Source organism: Etheostoma cragini, chromosome 21 (genome assembly GCF_013103735.1).
Source record: "Etheostoma cragini isolate CJK2018 chromosome 21, CSU_Ecrag_1.0, whole genome shotgun sequence".
In the NCBI taxonomy this organism is placed as follows: Eukaryota; Metazoa; Chordata; class Actinopteri; order Perciformes; family Percidae; genus Etheostoma; species Etheostoma cragini.
Window position 1 is genome coordinate 12,435,672 of NC_048427.1, and position 18,358 is coordinate 12,454,029.

Here is an 18,358-nt window from a genome sequence, read left to right on the forward strand (position 1 = left end):
TCATAAGGCCTTTCGTGTGATTGGTCAATGAAGCTGGCGGGATGTATCTCATCACTGGTTCAAATTTTCAAACTGTGTTCTTGATTCATTCAGCGACGAAACGTTTTAGTGCAGCTAGACAGAAGTTGTTAGTTAGCTAGTTTTAGGACTTTAGTTCGGTGGGAGTTGTTTAACAAACGTTAGTTATAAACGGAGTCAAAAGTTATTGCGAGACCAAAGGTTTACCAGTAAATATAAGGAAAATGGCTGAACCACTGAAGGTAATTTTGATTAAATTCAAAACGTAGTCACTGCTAACGTTAGCTAGTTTAACGTTAGCTACTGTAAAACTAGCTGGCTAGCCATCAGCTAGTCAACGTTAACGTACAGTGAGACTTGTTAGCAACGGTTAAAATTAGCTAGTTAACAATGTATAGCACAACTTTAACATAGTTGTCATTTATTCACTGGTCAATAAAAGAACAATGTTTAATGTACCCCAGTAACCCCCCTCCTAGACACACGGCATGACGTAAAATTTGATGTAATGTTAGCTTCAGTTAGGCCAGTACATAGCTTAATTAGCTAACGTGAATGTTGACGAGAACGTTACGTTGCATCCGTGTCTATGCAATGGAAGTAATAACGTTAACGTAACTTTTCTCACAGCATGCCTCAAAAAATGTCCTCCACATTGTAATCAAATCCCAACAACGCCAATAAGATGTTTTGAAGACAGCACTCATTTTACGTTTTTCAGTAGACATGCGTTTTTGTGTTCACCAAACTGTCTAAAGGTTTTGTCTACATTAAAAGTCAAGTAATTACAAAAATGCAGAGCTGTTAAAGATGTTATTGATCATTGTATAGAGGTTACTTGAAACACAAGTAGAATCCCTGCTCCGTTATGCAAGATGAAGTGAAAATAAATAAAAAGATGAATTCACATAAAAGATAACCATGTGTGATTTGCTTCAGCCCGTCTTTGAAAACAAGCCGGTGGAAAGGACGAAGAAAGATCCGAAGCGGATGTCAGTGGAGAGGATCTATCAGAAGAAGACGCAGTTGGAGCACATTTTGCTCCGACCAGACTCCTACATCGGCTCTGTAGAGCCTGTCACCCAAGTAAGAGGTTACACAGGACTGACTGGGTCTTTGAAATCGATGGCTTCTCTAATACACCTATTATTTATTTAAGACAGGGGTCTTCCTTGTTTTTTAAGCCAAGGACCCCTTAAAAGAGAGACGGAGCAGGGCCCCCCTACTACATATATTGTAAAAAATTAAGTTGCATACTAAACTGGACCTACATTAACGTGTAGGGCGACCATAAGCTTATATTGTGTATAATTGTTGGCATATTTTGTAAATCATCTTTTAATGTTTAACATACATGTGGCACAATAATCTTAAGATTTACTGTATTTGTAGATGTCTAGCTTAGTAGGCCATTAAGCCAATCATCGGTGATGATTTACGTTTGCTAATATCTTATGAATACATTGGAATTCATGAAAGAACCTTTTTGACAATAATCTTGAGGTCCCCTGCAGTGACTCTGAGGACCCCCTGTTGAATATCACTGATTTAAGACATTGGGTAAATCTCCGTAGATCTGAGTTGAGAGTGGACTATTTGAGATATTTGCTGAAGAATTTTGCTCTCACTGCGGAGTTGCAGGATGTTGAGTAGTCACCTTTTGACTTCTTTCCTTAGCAAATGTGGGTGTATGATGAGGATGATGGACTGAACTGCCGTGATGTGACGTTTGTGCCAGGGCTTTACAAGATTTTTGATGAGATCCTTGGTGAGTAAATATTTCTCATAATTCTAGATGGTTTGTCTATTTGACAAAATGTTGGGCTGACCTTCTATACTGAAGTATTTAAAAAAAAAAATTTAAATTCTTTCTACAGTAAATGCAGCTGACAATAAGCAGAGGGATAACGGCATGACCTGCATCAAGATCAGCATTGATATGTGAGTAATATTGGTATATAATAAAATATTGTATAATCCCACCTCAGTGTCCCTTTTGCTTGTAGTTTGTACAATAGCCCCAGCTTATATTCAGCTTTCTTTGGTGCAACAGAAGCACATTAGGAAATGTGTGTCTCTTTTATTTTTAGAGAAAACAACACCATCAGTGTGTGGAATAATGGTAAGGGTATTCCTGTGGTGGAGCACAAGGTGGAAAAGGTCTATGTGCCCGCTCTCATCTTTGGACAGCTACTCACCTCCAGTAACTATGACGATGACGAGAAGAAAGTCACTGGTAAGACTGAATGTGGAATTTTAAAGTGCATTTATATGTAAATGCAATGTTTTAACAACCTGGGTTTTATTGATTGTTTTTAGTTTTGGCCATTTGGCTTTTGTTTATAAAAAATTGTTGTACCAATGAAATTGCAGAGCTTTTTACATGTGAAGACAATGTTAGATGCAACTTTACAATAGGGTCTAACAAGGTCAGTCAGCCATGATCACAAACCCATGGTTAAATGTGATACTTAAACTATTGGGGAGCAAATATTTTATCATATTGGTGGATTGGCAAACTATGAGCATAAGACCCAGGTTGTCGTAATTTAAAGCTGTTTTTTTGTGTTTAATCAGTAGACCGTTAATTTGCTAGTATCCTAACCCACGTCTTTGTTCACACCAAAACTTGTTCTTTAGGTGGACGTAATGGATATGGTGCTAAGCTTTGCAACATCTTTAGCACAAAGTTCACGGTAGAGACTGCCTGTAAAGAGTCAAAGAAGATATTTAAGCAGGTAGGAAAGAGGCTGAGAAACATTGTTCTTTTGTAATCATTGTAACTTGTAAGAGAACAATGTAATTACAACATATGTTCATGTTTTCTTACAGACTTGGTACGACAACATGGGCAGAGCAGGGGATTATAACCTCAAACCCTTTGAAGGAGAGGAATACACTTGCATCACCTTTAGGCCAGATCTCGCCAAGTTTAAAATGAGCATCTTGGACAAAGACACAGTGGCTCTGATGACCAGGAGGGCCTACGACATCGCCGGATCCTCCAAAGGTGTCCGCGTGTTCTTCAATGGCAAGAAGCTGCCAGTAAGTTACCATGCTGTTTCACTTTTCTGCCTGATGCCTTTTGTCAGCCACCTACATATCAGCTATCTTTTACTAAAGTAGATGTGGCTTTTATTTTTCCTCTCAAATATCAATAATTAGATTAAAAATAACTTTGTCATTTGTCAAAAAACTTAACTCCAAATTTTGAAGCAGGTTTTTTAAGTTTGCGGCTTATTTCCAGCTGAGAAAACGTTTTGAAAATGTAACCACTTCTTTTCTTGGCGTTTAGACTTTGACATATTATGGCATTTCTCATCTTAAACTTTTACTAGCTTTGATGCATGATGAGTGAGGGTTGTTAATGGTACAAACAGGAATAACAATACCAATCATTTTCATTTGGAATTGTCTATTGAGTTTTAACTGTTTTATGATTTTACTGATCATCGCATAAGCCTGTAAGGGTAAATCTTGTGATCAAAACTAAGGCCACTCATGTACTCCAGCTCACAGGTTTCCGTAGCTACGTGGACATGTATTTGAAGGACAAGGTGGACGAGCTTGGCGGGGCCCTCACTGTGGTCCACGAGATCGTCAACCAGCGCTGGGAGGTCTGCCTCACCATGAGTGAGAAAGGTTTCCAGCAAGTCAGCTTTGTCAACAGTATTGCCACGACCAAGGTAATGTCCGTGTATTAGATTACCTTTTATAGTAAATTTCTTGTACACTATATGTGACAGTGTGGTTGGGTTATGACCTCAATGTCATACCAATAATTACATTTCTTAAGTAATCTGTTGGAATACTGAGTGCCAATATCAACGTATCTTAATTCCTCAGCCCTGTTACATCGGACTGCAACTTTTGTGCATTTTAAGGCTGACTGAACAAGTAGACCATGTTTTTTGGCAGCTGAGTATATGTTTGGCTGCTCTCCCAGCCACTCTGTGTCACTATGATTAAGACTTATGTCCTTTTATTCTGTAAATGGACAACATTTTGTGTTTGTCCTCTGAACCTCAGGGAGGGAGGCATGTCGACTATGTGGCTGACCAGGTGGTTGCAAAGCTCATTGACGTGGTGAAGAAGAAGAATAAAGCTGGGGTGGCCATCAAGCCTTTCCAGGTATAGTCATTGTACTGTGAACTAAGATCCAAGTATAAAATAATCAGAACTGACTAAAATATAGGGCTGCAAGTATCTATTAATTATATAATCAATTATCTACTGATTTATTTTTCTGATGAATCGGATAAAAAAACAAAACGAAAGCTTTACTTTCCAACCCAGTATTCCCAAACTGTGCACAAACAGGTAGCTCATTGAACATCCCTGAGCTGTTATAATAATAATAATAATAATAATAATAATAATAATGGACTAACACAAAAAAAAACATGCACATATATGCTTTAGATCTGCTTTTAATTGTGCACAAAGAGATGTATATTTTTGTTTAAGTTATAAAGCACAGAATATATACATGACAACAGATTGAAAAAATTAACGGGACAAAAAAAGACGAGTGAATGGAAATCTCTTTAGTCTTGCAAACGATGTGCCCCTGACTTACTGCTGTTATTAACAAGCTAACAATAACGCTGACGTGTAAACACCAGCACCAGAAGAGCTACTGGAGAGATGTTACGTTCCACACTTCAAAGCGTAAAACGTTCAAAAGTAAGATTCTGTAGTGACTTACCCATAGATACATATGACAGCAAATATATCTGTGGTGACTTACACTGCTGTTCAACTCCCTTCTTCCTCATTAGGACTCATGTTTCAGTTTTAGGTGCTGAATCATCATCGTGGTGCTCTCGTGCCATGCCATGTTGCTTTTGCATATCTTGCAATTAACAAACTTTTTTTGATTTATTTCGTGTGAAACTCTCCCACACCTTGGTGATTTAGGGCGTACTGATTTCTCTGCTTCTGCCGTGTGTTTCAGAACAATGTTACGGGTCTCTCCCATGGTCTTTCCTCTACCTCCACTCAAAGCAAAAATAAATGTTTTACTCAAACATAATAGTTACGTAACACAACCCATCAATAATGAAATTAGTTGCCAATCAAGTTTTATTGATTCAGTTGTTGCAGCCCTAGTATAATATTATAAATATTCTTTGTTAGCAGAATGCATAACTGAGTATGCTCCATTCCCACTCCCTCCAGGTGAAGAACCACCTTTGGCTGTTTGTCAATTGCTTGGTTGAGAACCCCACCTTTGACTCTCAGACCAAAGAGAACATGACACTGCAGCAGAAGAGCTTTGGGTCCACTTGTCCTCTGAGTGCCAAGTTCATTAAACAGGTGCCAATGAAGAAACACTTGAATTGCACGCTCACCCAGAGAAGTGTAATCATTCCGACCTTACAAATTTGTCTTTATCTTCTGTTCTCCATAGGCCACATCCTGTGGGATTGTGGAAAGTATCATGAACTGGGTGAAGTTCAAGGCTCAAACCCAGCTCAACAAGAAATGCTCAAGTGTTAAATACACCAAAATCAAAGGGGTGCCTAAACTGGACGATGCCAACGATGCAGGTATTGTATACCACGACTTTTTTTTTTGTACAGTCTAACCCCACAAGGAAGCAAATGAGCTGCCATCATCCTGCAGTAACCATTTTCTCTGGCAGGTGGGAAGAACTCTATTGGCTGCACACTGATCCTTACTGAGGGAGACTCGGCCAAGACGCTTGCTGTGTCTGGGCTGGGAGTGGTCGGCAGGGACCGCTATGGTGTCTTCCCTCTCAGAGGAAAAATGCTCAACGTCCGGGAGGCCTCACTCAAACAGGTTAGACCAACCGCATTTTCCTTCAGCCATTATATGGCAACTGCATGGATTTGCAGATGTTTATAGATAGATTATCAAATAGAGAAATCAGTGTTGTTCCGTGCATGAGCACACGTCCGCCTGCTGCACGAATTTAAGTGTGTTGAACTTTTCTCTACACAAGCTATGCGCCATGCGAAGAAATGAACAAGAGACTGATTCTTGCTGTTTGAGTTCACTGAAATATAAAACCTATTTTATGAACAGTTGTCAGGTCATAGACAGTGGGGCTTTTGCTTGTCAGAGCCTTTGCACAAGATTGCATTTGTTGTCCGTAATTATGTTAATTTAGCTAACTTTAGCTATCAACAATAACAGGCCGTGGTAAGGAAATGCTAGTATTGCCACTGTTGTACATTGATCTGTAATTAGGCGTGTATGATACCTCAGTCATTTGTATGGCAGTGATACAGTGGTGCACAGAATCCCCATGGTTACCACACATTCCTGCCGTTACCTGGCGTTTAATCGTGGAGCGTTGTCCTCCACCCAAGGAGCGTAGTAGACCTAGCAGATCCACGCGACTATGCAGGCGAAGTGTCTCTCCCTGTCTGAAAAGCCCTTTAGAATACATAACAGTAGGTTCAATCAGAGAAAACCATATTGTGCATAATCTGTCTTTGATGTAGTTCAGCAAACCGCTGAGAGTAAAAAACATGTTGGTCTTCCTCATCAGATCATGGAGAACTCTGAAATCAACAGCATCATTAAGATCATTGGCCTCCAGTACAAGAAGAACTACAGCGACCCAGAATCCCTCAAGACTCTGCGTTACGGCAAGATCATGATCATGACAGATCAGGTGTGCCAGAAGTTTTCATTTGATCTCTATTACCATCTCAGACCTCTATGTGTAAACGTTGAAATTGTATAAATCTTTAGCTTTACCCATTACGTTTATATGACTAGACTCGGCTGTATTCCTGTGTTTGTGACAGGATCAAGATGGCTCCCACATTAAGGGCCTTGTAATCAACTTCATCCACCATAACTGGCCGTCGTTGCTGCGCCACAACTTCCTGGAAGAGTTCATCACCCCCATCATCAAGGTACATAATCTCCCCAAAAGTCTCACACAGAAACCACTGGATGCTTGGGCTGTTGCTGTTTTTATTTGATTTTTTTTTTTATGGGAAATAGTGAAATGATGTTGAGGATATAGCATGTTACCTGAAACTAAGGTGATTTCTAGCCCTGATGGAGGTAAAACTTTAAGTAGTCTTCCTGAATTTGCCACAACACTGCCATCTGGTGTTAAAAACACAGAACACTTGCTTTTACAGCTTTACCGTCAATAAAAAAATTCATGACTCCCTTTTGATAGTGGTCATATCCTATCTTTATTTTAGCATTTTGTTGCCAACCATGTAAGGCTGTTTAATCCTAGGTAAGAAGATGAGAGTAAATGCAGATTACTGTTATTTCTCTCTTTTTTTTTTAGGTATCTCAGAAGAAAACCGCACTGTCTTTCTACAGTATCCCGGAATTCAACCAATGGAAGGACAGCCAGTCCAACCTCAAATCTTGGAAAATAAAATACTACAAAGGTTTGTTACGAAACCCGTGTATGGTAGTTAAGAAAATACAAGTAAGCAACCCTTCATACCTGGTCAATGTCATGGATAGTCTTGTGGCATTATAATAGCTCTTTCTAAAATGTTGTGGCCTTTTTCCATCCAGGTTTGGGGACCAGCACATCGCAGGAAGCCAAGGAGTACTTTTCTGATATGCAGAGACACCGTATCCCATTCAAGTACTCTGGACCTGAAGACGATGAAGCTATCACCCTTGTAAGATGTTACTCGTCTGTTTGGATCATTCAACAGCTGATTAAATGTTTAGTACGCATTGGGGAGGATCACGTTAAATGTAATTGTTGAGACACCCTGCAGTGCATTTGTAAACCTATTGCAGCATGCACTAGAAGTTATCTCAAACTTCCTGGCTAGGTTATAATTAGCAGTCAAAGTGTTAATAACTGATTATTTTTCTTCTTCTTTTTTTTAATGCCCAGGCCTTTAGCAAGAAGAAAGTGGAAGAGCGGAAAGAATGGCTAACCAACTTCATGGTCGACAGGCGCCAGCGCAGGGCTCACAACCTGCCTGAGGTAACTGCCATCAATTGGTGAACGTTGCATGCTTTATTATTGTTTTATGATTAGTTTTACTTTATCTTTTACCGTCTCTTCACAGGATTACCTATACGGTCAGGCCACCAAGTCCCTCTCCTATAACGACTTTGTCAACAAGGAGCTGGTACTTTTTTCCAACTCTGACAACGAGAGATCAATCCCCTGCCTAGTGGACGGTGCGAGATATGATGATGAGCACATTTGTAATTTTAAAGAAACCCTGTTTGTTATGAGAGTGGTTTGATGTGTGTCTGAATTTGTGTTTATGTCAGGTCTGAAACCAGGCCAGAGGAAGGTGATGTTCTGTTGCTTCAAGAGGAATGACAAGCGAGAGGTGAAGGTGGCCCAGTTGGCTGGCTCGGTGGCTGAGATGTCTGCCTACCACCACGGAGAAGTAAGATGACATTACACTTTAATGAGTTGATTTTCTGCATGGGTTTACCATGTAGAATTTTTTTTTTTTTTTTTTGGTAAACTTTCTGAGAAGCCTTCTCTGACTTTTCAGTGTCTTAAGCAGCCTGTTGTTTTGATATTTGGCTGTTTCTTTCATATGTTTGCCTTAAACTTGTACAATGATTTGAAATGTAATACTATCATCCTGTCTTCTGCCAAATCTCTGGGAGGACTAGGTAACGTCGGCACATATGGTACACTGGGGTTTAAACTTTTAATGTTGTGGCATTCATTTATTTATTTTCTCTATTTGGTAGATACTGTATTTTAAATGATGTTGTTGTCTTTGTTGTCATGTACCGTGTGTCAATTTCTTGCTACTGCAGCAAATGAATCGCCCCTTGGGGACAAATAAAGGTTTTGATTAATTGATTGATTGAAATCTGACCAGATTAATAAAGGTTTGAGTTAATCAAATATTGTTAGTTTGGAGTACAATAAGTACAAAATAACCTCTCATAGCAAATTAATATTCTACGACTCTATTTTGGTGAGCACTGCTAGCTATGTTTAGCATTTGTGATAATATTAAGATTAAATCTCTGGAACTGTTCATTTTTCAGGTCTCTTTGATGATGACCATTACTGGTTTGGCCCAGAACTTTGTGGGAAGCAACAACTTGAACCTGTTGCAGCCACTGGGTCAGTTTGGAACCAGATTGAATGGTGGCAAAGACTCTGCCAGCCCTCGATACATCTTCACCATGCTCAGGTCGAGAGCCTCCTTACAATCTACGAATAATCTGAAGCTAAAGGCCTTCTGCACACATTTGAGATTGTGTGAGTTAATTTCATGATTTAACTGAACTTTCTGTCCTTCCAGCTCTCTGGCCCGTCTTGTTTTCCCAGCGGTGGATGCCAACCTGCTCAAGTACAATTATGACGACAACCAGCGTGTAGAGCCAGAGTGGTACATGCCCATTCTCCCCACTGTATTGGTGAACGGCTCCGAAGGTATTGGCACAGGCTGGTCCAGCAAGATCCCCAACTTCGACATACGAGAGATCATCAGCAACATACACCGTATGCTCAATGGCGATGAGCCTCTGCCAATGGTGAGGACCAGAATGGCTAATGCTTTCTGAGATTAATTTCTAGTCTTCTGCTGTACAAATCAGATGATGAGAGTGCCTTTATTTTAATTTTTTTTCCCCAAAGCTTCCAAGCTACAAAGGCTTCAAAGGCACAATTGAGAAGGTGATGGACAACCAGTACATCATAAGTGGAGAGGTGGCCATCATTGACTCCACCACCATTGAGATCTCTGAATTGCCTGTCAAAACCTGGACACAGGTTAGTCACTAAAGCTTTGTCCTTCCTGTTGACTATTTGTTCAGAATGTTCCATCCTGTGCGTAATGCCGTTTTCACCATAGGCCCAAATTCGATTACTTATTTAAAGTACTTTGGTGACCATTTTAGTTACCTGTACATGCTATTTCACATTATTCTGTGTGGTCTAGTCCTACAAGGAGAACGTGCTGGAGCCAATGATGAATGGCACAGAGAAGGTTCCTCCTCTGATCACAGACTACAAGGAATACCACACTGACTCCACTGTGCGCTTTGTGGTCAAGATGGCACCAGAGAAGCTAAATGAGGCGGAGGCGGCTGGCCTCCACAAAGTCTTCAAACTTCAGAACAGCCTCACCTGCAACTCTATGGTAAATGCTGCCATGCATATACACACGTATTGTATGTTTTGGCGAATCAGGGTGGATCAAGTCTTGTACTTTATTTACTTTATTTTTTTAATGTAAAATCACAAGCATTGACAAATGGCTCAGCCTGTTCCAAACCATCTTATTTTCCCTTTTTGTTAGGTTCTGTTCGACCATGTGGGCAGCCTGAAAAAGTATGAATCTGCGCAGGATATTCTCAAGGACTTCTTTGAGTTGAGGATGAAGTACTACGTGCTGAGAAAGGATTGGTTGATTGGCATGCTGGGAGCAGAGGGGGCTAAACTCACCAACCAGGCCCGCTTCATCCTGGAGAAAATCCAGGGCACCTTAGTCATTGGTTAGTAGCTTGTGACGTTTTTTTTGTTTAAAGCATACAGTGTTGCAATTTAATTTGAAAGACATACAAACAAGAAAGATACATGGTTTTTATATTTACATTACTGTCCAATAATTGTGAATTATTATATAGTGCAAGGTCCCGCCACAAAATGAAATGCTATGAAAAGCTATTTAAATTTTCCATTGTAATTATGGCAATCCCGATTTATCATTTTACCCATAATTGTGCGGACCTAGAATGTATTTAAATTTCCCCTGATCAAAAGTATCAATATGGTTCATCTACTTGTAGAGAATAAACCAAAGAAGGAACTGATTCGCATGCTGCAGGAGATGGGCTACGACTCTGACCCAGTCAAGGCTTGGAAAGAGGCTCAGGAGAAGGTGGGACACTTTGAGTCATGTGGCTTTCAGCTACATTAATCAGGAGTGCTGGATAATCAGCCTCCAAAGAGCAAATGACATTGTTTGTGTTCATGCTCTTTAGAATGAGGAGATCATTGAAGAAGAAGAGGAGGAGGGAGCGGAGGAGAAGGAGGATACCAGCGGGCCTGACTACAACTACCTGCTGAGCATGCCCATGTGGTACTTGACCAAAGAGAAGAAAGATGAGCTGTGCAAACAGAGGGATGCTAAGGTGTGATGTCAGCTATGCTGCAATCATATGAGGGGTTCAAATTTAAAAATTCACACAGTTTTAGGGCTATTATCTGACCCAAGTGCTGTTTTATAGTTGACAGAGCTGAACACCCTGAAGAAGAAAGCCCCAGCAGACCTGTGGAAGGAAGACCTTGCTGCTTTCTGCGAGGAACTGGAGGTATTGGCTCTTTTTCTGTCTATACTTTTTATACTTTGCGCTTTGATTTCCATTCATCCAAGCACACCTCCTCAGTCTCACATGGTCATTTACAGTATGTCCACCACAGTTTAACAAAAATCGTCAACACAATTTGCTAATTGACAGTCAAGTTACCAATCCTTTTTATGAGCATGTTGATCACTGATTCAAACCTCTGGTTCTAATCAGTTTTCACTGTCAAGCTTTCCCCTCCTGAATAATCTTCTGATCTTGTTTCCTCTTGTGCTCAGATTGTTGAGGCAAAAGAAAAGCAGGACGAGGCCATGCCTGTCGCTAAAAAGGGGGCTGGAAAAGGCAAAATTATCAAGGTGAAGCAGGAGACTCTGCCCACACCGCAGGGACGCCGCGTTATCCCGCGCATTACCAGCGCCATGAAAGCCGATGCTAACAAGAAGGCTGAACTTAAGAAAGGAGAAGGCAAGAAAGGAAGAAAAATCAAGGTATGTCTTTTCAAAAAGAAAAATTGTTCCACTAGTAGTCAGCGTCAGTCCAACTGTCGGAATATCTGCGTCTTTTTGTTTGGTACAGCACACTCTTCAAATGAAAGTAACTTTTAACTTGACCTCATTTCTGTCACTTTAGGGTGAAGATGTAGTGATGAAGATGGAGTTCGGAGAAGATGGAGAGAACACAGAGCCGAGTGAGGAGATTGGCTTGGTTGCACGACTGAGCAAGAAAACTAAAACCCAGGCAAAGGAAAAAGGTGAGAATGGCTGATAATGTTCCATTGACCATTACCACTGAACATCTTGAGTTGATTTTGAGTACATGCAGAGTTTGAGATGTTCACTCTGCTTGCGCCTTAAAGGTTTTCTGTTAAAAAGCAGGTCAGGTTGGACTTAATTTTGGGATGGGGATATTCATTTATCTTGTGCATTGGTGGGACCTCTTTCAACCAAACATGTATAAAACACACCAAACCTTTGGGAAATTGTCATTTTATGGAACTATTGGAGCAACAATTCTGTCTTATAAGAGAATCCCCTCCCAAAACAAAAAGCTTAGAATATTTGCTGTTGATTACTACTGAAGTTCCGGACCCAAACAAAATGGTTTGGAAATACATAATTAGCACTTCCACAACCCTCTGTGCATAATAAAAGCTAATATTTAGATTTTTGATGCCAAGCTTGCCACCTGCTAGATAAATGTATTTCGGAGATAAGCTATGAGGCTGCATACCTTATGTTTATTATAGCTGCCTTAAATTTCACCGTAACAATTACTCCACACCCCCACTATTATTACAAAGAATAGATATTGTAGAATAATATTGTAGAATAGTAACAGACTGGACATTGGGAATTGGGCACAGCCCATGGTGGATAGTTTAGGGGGCTGGAAAATCCGATTACTCAAAACATGAATGACCAAAACCTTGACTGTATATTAAAGAAATTAATCTCCTGGGACTCCTATCAATCTCCTATTAAAAAAATGATCTCCTGTAATGAATCTGCATTGCATTCATATTAAAGATAACTAAGAAACACACTTCTCTGCAGCAGCTTCAAAGACCGGCAGGCAGAGCACTCTTCAGTTCAAGCCTGTTGCCAAGAAGCCCAAGAAGAATCCGTGGTCGGATGAGGAGTCCGATAAAGAGACTGACAATCTGTCCGACGAGGAAATGGAGACGGAGGAAGTGGTTGTCCCCAGGAAGCTGGTTGAACGCAAAACTAAGGGTAACTCTACTGGATGACCCTGACCACTATTATTGCTAACAATGCTTCCCATCCAACGTCCCCAAATGAAAAGCCTCTGTTTGCTTATACATAGCGAATACTTGGCTCCTCACTGTTCTATCCTACATTACCCAGACAGTGAGACAAGATCTAATCTCTCTACAAATGTTTGGGATTTTAAATCAAAACACAAATGTAATGCATTTCCTGAAGCTAATTAGCTCTCCTATCTCAATTCCACTCTAAACAGCTGTTTTGGGAAGACTTGACTAGTACAACTAAGCCTGAGTCACAGTTTGCTAACTGAAACCGTTCTGTTGCTTATTTGTCAAGCTGCGGTGAAGTACAGTATGTCCGACAGTGAAAATGAGTTTGATGATTGGGGGAAGAAGGAAGCTCCAAAACGGAAAGCGGTTATCAGTGATGATGATACCAGCTTTGCCCCAGAGCCGATGTCAGACAGTGACATCAACTCTCCAGCCCCGCTCCCCAAAGTTTCAGAACCCATGTGAGTGTGAAATGACAAAACAACTTGTTGTATTAAGCTTCTTTCACATCAAAAGTAGTTTACCTCGAATCAAATTGTGTCATTCCTATGCAGGAAGAAAATGACAAAGAGCAAATCAACAGTTAAACCAGCTAAAAGCAAGTCGAGCTGTAAGTATCTTCATAGAGCCACCCGTGTGATGAGCTCAAGAAATGTTGGGCCAAGGGTCTGAGGTTTAGTTTAATTGCTCTTTGTGGTTCTTTGCAGCTGCGTCGGATGATCAGGAGCCGGCCCCCAAGGCTCCAGTTCAGCGCAAAACCAAGGAGGCTGCACCCAAGAAAGCTGCTGCTAAGAAACCAGCTGCATCCAAGAAGAAGGCTGCAGGTATTTGGACGTGCCGAAAAGGGCCAGCTCAGAGTGGTTTACATGTCCCACAGATGAAAGAGCAGCTTAAAGTTCAGAAGTTATAATATATCTGTCATCGATTTCTCACCAAACGGTACCAATCACAAGTTAAATTGTAACACTAGTTGATCTGGTAAGCACATGTAGATTGGGTACTTAAAGTGCTTGATAAAAAAGAACAAAATGGAATGTATCCTTTTGTGAAGAGGAAGTCGTCTTCTCCCTGTTACCGTCTCATAGATGTGAAGCAGCCATCCATCCTGGATGCTCTTTCTAAATCCAAACCTGAGGCCAAGAAGGTCCCTTCATTTGACTCCAGTGACTCGGAGGGAGAAGCCAAAGCTCCGGTTGCAAAGACGAAGCCCGTTCTCAAACGGAAACCGCTCACCAGTGACGACTCGGACAGCAGCTCGGGCAACCTCATGTCACGGCTAAAGTCCAAAACAAATGCCACCAAGGTCAGTTTCTACACAGGACTCTGATATCAAAAAGGTCTTGAGGGGTTAAAAGCGCCCTCCATATACATGTATTTAGGTATTGCAAGTCACTTTGAACAATATTCCTATCTGAATATATTTTCTCTGTTATTGCAGAAAACCAAGAAGTGGGAAGAGGATGACAGCTTCCAGGTTTCGGACCAGGAGGCAGCGGCTCCCGTAGCCGTGGCAACGCGGGACAAACCCTCACGTGCCCGGAAACCTGTAACCTACAACCTTGACTCTGACTCAGATGAAGGCTTTTAGATTTTACTGTCAGTTTTAGATCTTGTATTAAAGACTTGTTACTCATTTATACAAATAGTTCGCACCTTGTGATTAAATTTGTCTTTGTTTTTATCAAACAATTTCTTATACGCTTGTGGCTTAAATAGACGTGTAACCTCTGCAAACATCTGATAAGGGGTAGTAAAAACAAGTTTCTCATCCAAATAGCTGAAGGAAAAAAATAAAGAAGCTTAATGTAAATGTATTCCCAATGCCTAAACTGAAAAATACCTGTTTGCATGTTTAGTTTTAGTCTTACTTACTTGAAATGTTTTTTGTAATCCAGTTTGGTTTGTCTTGTAAATATTTCCATGGCTGTTCATTTTTATATTTAGAAAAATAAAGTTAACTTGTTTGTATTGATTGGATTCGTTACTTGCTTTAAGGCTAACGTCGAGTGAAATCTGTCTGTCAGATGTAATTTAGAACGGGTCATTAGGAATTTGGAAAGGGTAAGTAACATTTTATTTCTACATTGAAAGGGTGTATATATAAATGAACTTTTGAAGAATGAGTTATACACAAGTTGAGTTTGTGATCATTTACAGTTTACATATTCTTCCAGTACAGCATTGATAAACAAGTCACCAGGAATCGGTCATAACAACTTGATTGCAATGCTGCTACCTTAAAAAAGCATTGTACATTCCCGATTGATTAGAGGGTGTTCTGTGCAGGTTGCATGTCATGTCTATTTTGTCTGAAAATAGACCGTGAAACTGCTGGTATGGGGTACTTCCTGCCATTTAGGAAGCTCTTTAAAAAGCTCAAGAGTTTGCCTTTCTTGTGTAAACATAACTTCTGTTTGGAACCCTTAATGGACGCAGATTAGGATGTAGCCGGAATTTCCTAAACTGCCGCCCTCTCAATTATAAGCCCCGGCAAACCTCAATCCCTTGCCACTTGGAGAGAGTGAGAGGAATATAAACTGGTATGCAGATGAGCACTTTGGACACAGTTCTATTCATATTTGGTTTTATCAGAATAGGAGAACACAAACGAGGAGAGCCGAAACAGGATTTTTAAGGATTATCGAAGAGGGTAGGTTTGACACATCTCTGCATTAGGGAAATTAAAAGACTTTCAAGTGGCTCATCCAGCTGCTGTACTACAAGTAGCAGCTTGTAGCTGATCCAGGCTGTATTCAGACCTGTTGTGCTCTCAAAGTGAAGTTAGGATGTGTGGAGAATACCCAACTTTAATGGCAACCCCCTGGGGGTTCAAATGTTTTCACTTTAAGATCATGTGTTAGATAAAACCTAAAGAAAAAAGGGAGATATGTAGGCCAGTGTTGTTTATTAGGTTGAGTGAGGTGCTTATATTGCTGTTATTGCAGGTGGTATAATCACATTTTATTTTTGGTTTCAGATCATTGGAACGCAACCCCTATCACCACTGTAGGTGCATAAACCCTGGACCAACCTTTGACCTAAGATTGGTCTCACTATGAGTCATGAATTCAAGATAAGATACATTTTGCTTTCTTTTTTAAACCAGAGACAAGATTTGCTCTGAGACAAGACAAGCGGTTGCAGGAAACCCTACCCAACACAGCGCAGGAATCATGGGTGAATGGGGCGTCCTCAGTGGACTCTTTGATAGCTTACAGGCCCACTCGCCGATGCTTGGTCGTTTCTGGCTCTTACTCATGCTTGTCTTTCGGATACTGATCCTAGGAACTGTAGCCAGTGACTTGTTTGATGATGAGCAAGAGGAGTTTGCCTGCAACACCCTCCAGCCGGGCTGCAAGCAGGTGTGCTACGACATGGCCTTCCCCATCTCCCAGTACAGATTCTGGGTGTTTCACATCGTCCTCATCGCTACACCCTCTCTGGTTTTCTTTATGTATGTCATGCATCATCATAAGAAGAGGAACAGCCGCTCCAATTCCAGCCAATTTAGCTGCCAGGACTACAGAGAAGAAAGCCATTTAAGGAGGCTTTACCTCATCAATGTGGCCTTCCGCATATTGGCAGAAATTGGCTTTCTAGTGGGCCAGTGGCTGCTCTACGGCTTCAAGGTGGAGTCCCAGTATCCCTGTAGCCGCTTTCCTTGCCCCTACACAGTGGACTGCTTCACCTCCCGCCCTGCAGAGAAAACAGTCTTCCTCTGCTTCTACTTTGTCGTAGGGTTGATATCAGCGGTTTCCAGCTGTGCAGAGCTTTTCTACAGCTCCATGAAGTGGTTCTGCCCAAGGAAGCAGCCCTTCACCCCGGAGCCTTCCTGCGTCTGCCAGAACCTCCACAACCTCGAGGAGCCGGAGGCAGTGGGGAAACCTCGAGGGAAGACAGATGCAGAGAGCGTGCCCAGTAACGTGAGGCGGAAAGTAGGATCACTGAAGGGAGGATCACTGAGGAGCAGCGCCAGTAGGAAGGTCCCCAGCATCGGCCACAAGCACAGGGGAGGCAAATATGTAAGCACAAGGACATTCATGGTGTGAGACGGCCTTGATTCAAACATGCTGCAATCACTTATTTTTAATCTAAATGTTAGAACAATAATTCCTGCATGCAATAATACTAAAAAAGTATTTCTGAAGGAGGAAGGAGATTTCATGATGGTACTATCACAAGGAAACGCCTTGGAGACAGTCATCAGATCAGGAAACAATCAAAGACGAGACTGATGGCTCTGATAAGGCGGATGCATTGTTGACTTGTTTGCTCTCATGAATCATTATAGACCGTAAACAGTTCAGGACGGAAAACAACTCTGGATTACACTTGATGAACTCGTTTAACACTGATTGGTCCTTTGTTTAAAAGAGAAGCGATTGTACATCGCTGTGGCACACCCTTCTTAACGGGAAAAGTAGTTTGTGTTATTCTACTGGATTTGGACTTTGAACTTGTTCTTGGCATGCTTTTGCTTTCTTTCTTACTGAGTTAGAGAAGCTCAAGACCACTTGTGTTTGTACGGTCAGTGTAAGCTATTGACAGCAGCCAGTTAGCCTAGCTTAGCACAGATACTGGAGAAAAAAAGGAGGAAACCGCTAGCCTGGCTTTGTTCGACTGACCAAAATCCACCTACACCTAAAAACCAATGTCATGGTTTTATGAATATTTCTCGCGTGTGAGCAGAATCTCTCCGGACTACCCGTTTCCAGTCTTTGTGCTGAGCTAAGCTAAACGGTTGCTAATAGCATCTTCAGACTTCATGTACATAGAAAGACCTTCGAGCAGCATCAATGTTCTCATCTAACTCTAAGCAAGAAAGCAAATGAGAGTATTTCCCACGTGTCAATACGTTGAACAATGTCTTTTAAGGTGCTCTAAGAGATGTCACATTTTTTTGAGTCACATATAGCAGACATCTCCTCACACTCCGCTAGCTGCCTGTCCACAGGATACACTTTAAAAAAAAAAAACACCAACAAAAACAATGTGTGCCAACCTGCACCACCAAACATATCAGTCTTCCAGCGTCGCAGCCAATGACAGACAAGAAGGATTTGGGGTTGGGGGTGTTAGTGCACGGTGTCACTTTGCGACAAGTAGCATAAAGGATGCTAACGAGAGACTTCGGTAATGTCAGTCCAGAAGGGACATGCAAAGACATCCATTTCAACTGCCCCGATGGAATTCGCCTCGTGTACAAATGAGCTTTTGTTGATTGACCAACAAAGCACCATTCTTTCTTACCTTTTGTGAGACCAATGGTGTTTCATCCTGATGATCCACTTTTTACCAAAATGT

At 41.2% G+C, this 18,358-nt stretch overlaps 2 protein-coding genes across 3 annotated transcripts; both read left to right on the top strand.

The window, feature by feature from the left end:
• The first annotated feature begins 49 nt into the window (after positions 1-49).
• top2a (DNA topoisomerase II alpha) lies at positions 50-14,837 on the top strand. 2 transcript variants are annotated; one of them, XM_034859919.1, is made up of 35 exons: positions 50-260; positions 958-1,104; positions 1,696-1,786; positions 1,896-1,959; positions 2,109-2,254; positions 2,659-2,756; positions 2,851-3,063; positions 3,531-3,704; positions 4,048-4,149; positions 5,200-5,337; positions 5,432-5,570; positions 5,666-5,823; positions 6,539-6,664; positions 6,801-6,911; positions 7,304-7,409; positions 7,543-7,652; positions 7,877-7,969; positions 8,055-8,169; positions 8,266-8,387; positions 9,010-9,158; positions 9,270-9,501; positions 9,605-9,739; positions 9,909-10,109; positions 10,269-10,464; positions 10,759-10,850; positions 10,954-11,103; positions 11,200-11,283; positions 11,556-11,765; positions 11,908-12,028; positions 12,834-13,007; positions 13,341-13,515; positions 13,609-13,664; positions 13,762-13,878; positions 14,140-14,357; positions 14,493-14,837. In XM_034859919.1, exons 1-35 carry the CDS (start codon positions 243-245, stop codon positions 14,640-14,642), a joined length of 4,731 nt encoding a protein of 1,576 aa, XP_034715810.1. In that variant the 5' UTR covers positions 50-242; the 3' UTR covers positions 14,643-14,837. The 2 variants fall into 2 exon arrangements, with proteins under 2 accessions (XP_034715810.1, XP_034715809.1); XM_034859918.1 differs by having other exon boundaries at positions 243-260; positions 12,831-13,007.
• Positions 14,838-15,553: 716 nt separating this feature from the next.
• LOC117936658 (gap junction delta-3 protein-like) lies at positions 15,554-17,993 on the top strand. The gene is made up of 2 exons (XM_034859953.1): positions 15,554-15,704; positions 16,032-17,993. The coding sequence occupies exon 2, from the start codon at positions 16,228-16,230 to the stop codon at positions 17,101-17,103; it is 876 nt and encodes a 291-aa protein (XP_034715844.1). The 5' UTR covers positions 15,554-15,704; positions 16,032-16,227; the 3' UTR covers positions 17,104-17,993.
• Positions 17,994-18,358: the final 365 nt, after the last annotated feature.